The sequence below is a fragment of the Curcuma longa genome, chromosome 4 (assembly GCF_044706935.1).
Source record: "Curcuma longa cultivar G26 ecotype Majalengka, Jawa Barat chromosome 4, ITB_CL_G26_1.1, whole genome shotgun sequence".
Lineage (NCBI taxonomy): Eukaryota > Viridiplantae > Streptophyta > Magnoliopsida > Zingiberales > Zingiberaceae > Curcuma > Curcuma longa.
This window is the reverse complement of record NC_133864.1, coordinates 18,126,104-18,130,229: the sequence shown is the minus strand read 5'-3', so window position 1 is coordinate 18,130,229 and position 4,126 is coordinate 18,126,104. Positions and strand designations below refer to the sequence as shown.

The window sequence follows — 4,126 nt, the reverse complement described above, 5'->3', positions numbered from 1 at the left end:
TCTGCCTTGGTCGTGTGCTTGGTCGGTCTCGTACATGAACTCGGTTGACCGCCAACTCGATCGATCGTGAGCTTGATCGGTCGCTAGCTCAAGCCTATTCTACTGACTGGGCCTCATACAACCCTATTCGAACACACGTGTAATCTTAGTCGGACGGCTGAACACGCTTTCAAGTATAATTTAATTGTTCACTTCATAATGCTAATTGTGTAGGTTTCTATTTGACATGTTCTTAAAGTTATTACAAACCCCTAAGTCTTGGCTATCAAAATTGAACAAGACAATTGGATAGTATGAGATTTAATCATCAAAAACAAAAAAAAAAACAACGAGCTTAAACTAAAATGATAATTTTTTTGATAAGAAATTAAACCATAGCACAAATGACAAAATGTAACGAGAACTTATAATTAATCAGTTTCTTTCATTTACTACCAACTCTCTCCCTCCAAATCATTCCCCCTTCTCTTCCACCGAAGTGAACACACCAGCAGTCCTCGCTAAGAAGGCATCTGTTAGAGCTGTGTTGGACGTCAAAGCAACAGCAAGAAAATCAAGAACCTGAAACAAGAGCAACAAAAGCAACATGAATTCTCATACTTTTGAAGTACTTGCACCGACACAAATTAAAGGCGAAGCAACCAGACTGACCTCCCCTTCAGCTACGCTCAACTCTGCCGTCTTGATTGGATCAGAGATTTCCTTGCGAAATGAAATGACTTCTGTGAGGCATAGTGGGGTGACTACGAGTTCGTCGGTGACCATGTACAATAGTTCCCGACAGTAGCTTCCCTGTGAAGAAATTGTTCCTCTGACTTGACTTTTGGGGTCTGCAAGTGTTGCCCGTTGTCCCTGCTGGCCATTATGGCCATGTGGTCTACAGTAGTAATTCGTTGCGATTAGTTTGCAGAAGCAGTAACAAGCATAGTAGATATCTTGCTTCTCCTCCTCCACTCCAATGACTTGATTCTTGCAGTTGAAATGTGGTGCGAGCTTAGGATTAAGCAGTTTCTCTGCGCAGCCTGCAACCACGTAACCTGATGACTGCAAACGCTCTGCACTACCATACAAGTTATTGAGACATCCAATCGGCCGGAATCGACTGCCCAATTGCTTCTTCAGAGAACCTAGTGGAAATGTGAGAAAACTGAAAATTAAATCAACGAAGTCCTGACTCGCCAGAGCATACAACACCTTGTTACGAGTAAGAACCATGTTCAGTTTGTAGATCTTCTTCTCCTTATCAAACGCCTTCTTTTCAACAGTTTTTTCAACTGAAGGATCTAAAAACTTGGGTGTGATGTCTTCTCGATTTTGCAATAAAACATCAGTTAGTGGAGTGTCAGAAACGAGGGACCTTTTAAGAATACGTAAAACCTGCATGCATGCATGCATTAAATTTATGAATTGAATTAACATCAGCTATTGAATTAGGACAACAACAAAAAAAATAGAAGACGCCGAAAGAAAAAGAAAACTTGCCTGTTCTCGTTCAATCTTTATCAATCTTTCTTCCAAATGGTTACCAGCACCATTGCCACACTCGTTTAAAGTCGAAATGAAGTCATCAACCAAAGGTATACAAAGAGCATCTGTAACAACAAATTTAGCCCCTTTGACGAATACGCCATGAAATGCTTGATAATCAACAGGATCTAGATTCAGATAATAAGTCATTGCCTTATTAAAGTCACCACCACACCCACATTTGAAGCCTGAGTAATAGCTGAACCAAAGAAAGCAGTTCTTAGATGAGCATGTATATAGATCTCCCATTTCATCAATATTAATCCTAAGTCTCTTGCATTTCACTCCAGATGAATTCACTGGGTTGGTCAACATCGACCTGCAGGCCGCCGTCATCAGGTACTTCTCATCAAGCTGCTCAACGCTTTGGTAAATATTATCGAAGCAACCCAAGGACGACTGCTTGTTGAGAAGACGGACGACGGTGCCAACAGGCAGAGTGAGGAAGCTGAGGAGAACATCCACGAAATCCAAGCCCGATTCAACAAAAGCTACGCAGTTTTTGGTCTTGTTCACAAAGACTTTGAGGGTGATTTGCTGCTGATCAGTGGCCATATATGTCTAATTAGCTCAGGCGACGTCAGTGGAGGAGATGGAGCAGAGAACTTGTTTGGATTTTCCGCAAATACTGTGGGATACTTGCCATGGATGGAGATTACTTATGGAGTTGACTGAAGATTAGCATGCAGAATTCTAAGAGTCAATTGTTGCTTTAGAATTTTAAACGACGACTTCGCGCTATGAATGCGATTAGCACAGAAGACTGTAGGAGTCAAAAGTTGGATAGAATTTATGATGGCTGCTTTGAAACTGAAAGATTATTTTTAGGTGACTACATCGGTTATATGTTTTGAATTTCTTTTCTCGATCTATCGATATTACATAGATTTTATGTTCCAGATATTAGAATAATTATTCGACAAAATAACAAGTCAAGAATTATACCGAGATCCAAAAGATTTTGGTAAGCGCTGCCATATGCCAAACGTTAGTAGCCCTAATGCCACAAGTGTAACAGGTAACACAAAAACTTAATCTTCAGTGAAAAAATACCATGATGTCTAATTTTTAATATAACCATTACATAATAACTTAATAAAACCTTTTAACTACTAGTGTACCAACTATATGGAAAAACATATTGTGATTTGTATGTCTATCAATAAATTAATGTATGTATTACTCAATGAATATGAAGAACTAGGTCGTCATTACACTTGTTAATTAATTAGTCATGTATTATGAAAGGAACGGCAAATTCTCTAACAAATATAACAGTTTCGTAGTTTCTTCACATGTGCGGATCTTCATTGCCCAACTAACCTAACCAACTCAACCTTACAAATTCACTCAAACTAAACTACACGCACAACAACTAGACACATTAGTCAACCATCCGAGGCTAGCCATACTTGACAGGATCATCACACTTTGTTTAGTATTGAATTTTACAAAATAAAATAATAAATAAACGAAGTGAATCATCGAACACAAAATAAGAGCATTGAATTAAAATTGAATTGAATTCAAATTAAACCCATGGAATAGGCACGGAGATAAAGATTATATTAAATTATGAATAAATCAAATTGGAATGAATTAAACGGATTCATTTGATTTAAAATGAATTAAAGTATTTCGAAGAAAATTTTTTATGTTGGAATACAATCAAAGTCCCACATTGGAAATATATGGAAAAGATCCTGAGGTTATAAGATGGAAAATATCTTATTGGTACGAGCTAGGCCTTTTAGGCAAAAACTCAAAAACAAAACCATGAGGCGCGTGAGTCCAAAGTGGACAATATCTCTACCGTTGTAGAGACCTCATCCCCACCTTCCTCCAGTATCTCACAGGCAGTCCCTCGTGAGTGCGGCACGCACCTTTCTCTGTGTTTCGGAGCGGGGCGCGTACTATTACCACTACGTACCACACCACCGGGAGGCTCGCCTGAATGCCGAGTCTTCCTCCGCCGCCAACTTGACGTCGTCGTAACCAACCAAACCGTCATGGTCACTGGTACTTTGACCTAACTATAGGTAGGTCTCCGTGGGGTAGAGATATATATGGATTCTATCGGATCTAATAGTGGTATCAAAGCGGGTCCATGTGGTGGGGGCTCCTAATAAGGGGTCAGTTAGAACCGTTAAGGGGGCAGGTCCGTTAGGATCTGTAACAATAAGGGGTCCGTTGGGACCGTTAAGGGGGCGGATCCGTTGGGATCAGTACTAATAAGGGGTCCGTTGGGACTGTTAAGGGGGCGGGTTCGTTGGGATCCGTACCAATAAGGGATCCGTTGGGACTGTTAAAGGGCGGATCCGTTGCGATCCGTACCAATAAGGGGGGCTCCCAGTGATCCTTTGTTTGAGGGGTAGATTGTTGGAATACAATCAAAGTTCCATATTGAAAATATATGGAAAAGATCCTGAGATTATAAGATGGAAAATATCTCATTGGTACGAGGCCTTTTGGATAAAAGCCCAAAAATAAAATCATGAGGGCGTGGGATAAATAGCTTTGATTCGCGTCGTTTGAAAACTTTGCACAATGGAAGATTTCGACGCCAAACTACAGCATACACAATCACTAACTCAGATAG

General features: G+C 40.2%; 1 protein-coding gene across 1 annotated transcript; it reads right to left on the bottom strand.

The window, feature by feature from the left end:
- Positions 1 to 453: 453 nt before the first annotated feature.
- LOC141826050 (uncharacterized) lies at positions 454 to 2,208 on the bottom strand. Its single transcript, XM_074713304.1, has 3 exons — positions 1,483 to 2,208; positions 652 to 1,377; positions 454 to 561 (listed from the first exon to the last, which is right to left on the bottom strand). Exons 1-3 carry the CDS (start codon positions 2,080 to 2,082, stop codon positions 454 to 456), a joined length of 1,434 nt encoding a protein of 477 aa, XP_074569405.1. The 5' UTR covers positions 2,083 to 2,208.
- Between the last annotated feature and the right edge of the window lie 1,918 nt (positions 2,209 to 4,126).

What these genes read in the sequence shown, in the direction of transcription:
- LOC141826050 (XM_074713304.1), bottom strand. Translation starts at nt 2,082, where the DNA reads ATGGCCACTGATCAGCAGCAAATCACCCTCAAAGTCTTTGTGAACAAG. An exon ending in TAAAGATTGAACGAGAACAG is followed by an intron (nt 1,378 to 1,482) that starts GCAAGTTTTCTT and finishes GCATGCATGCAG; the next exon opens with GTTTTACGTATTCTTAAAAG. An exon ending in TGAGCGTAGCTGAAGGGGAG is followed by an intron (nt 562 to 651) that starts GTCAGTCTGGTT and finishes CTCTTGTTTCAG; the next exon opens with GTTCTTGATTTTCTTGCTGT.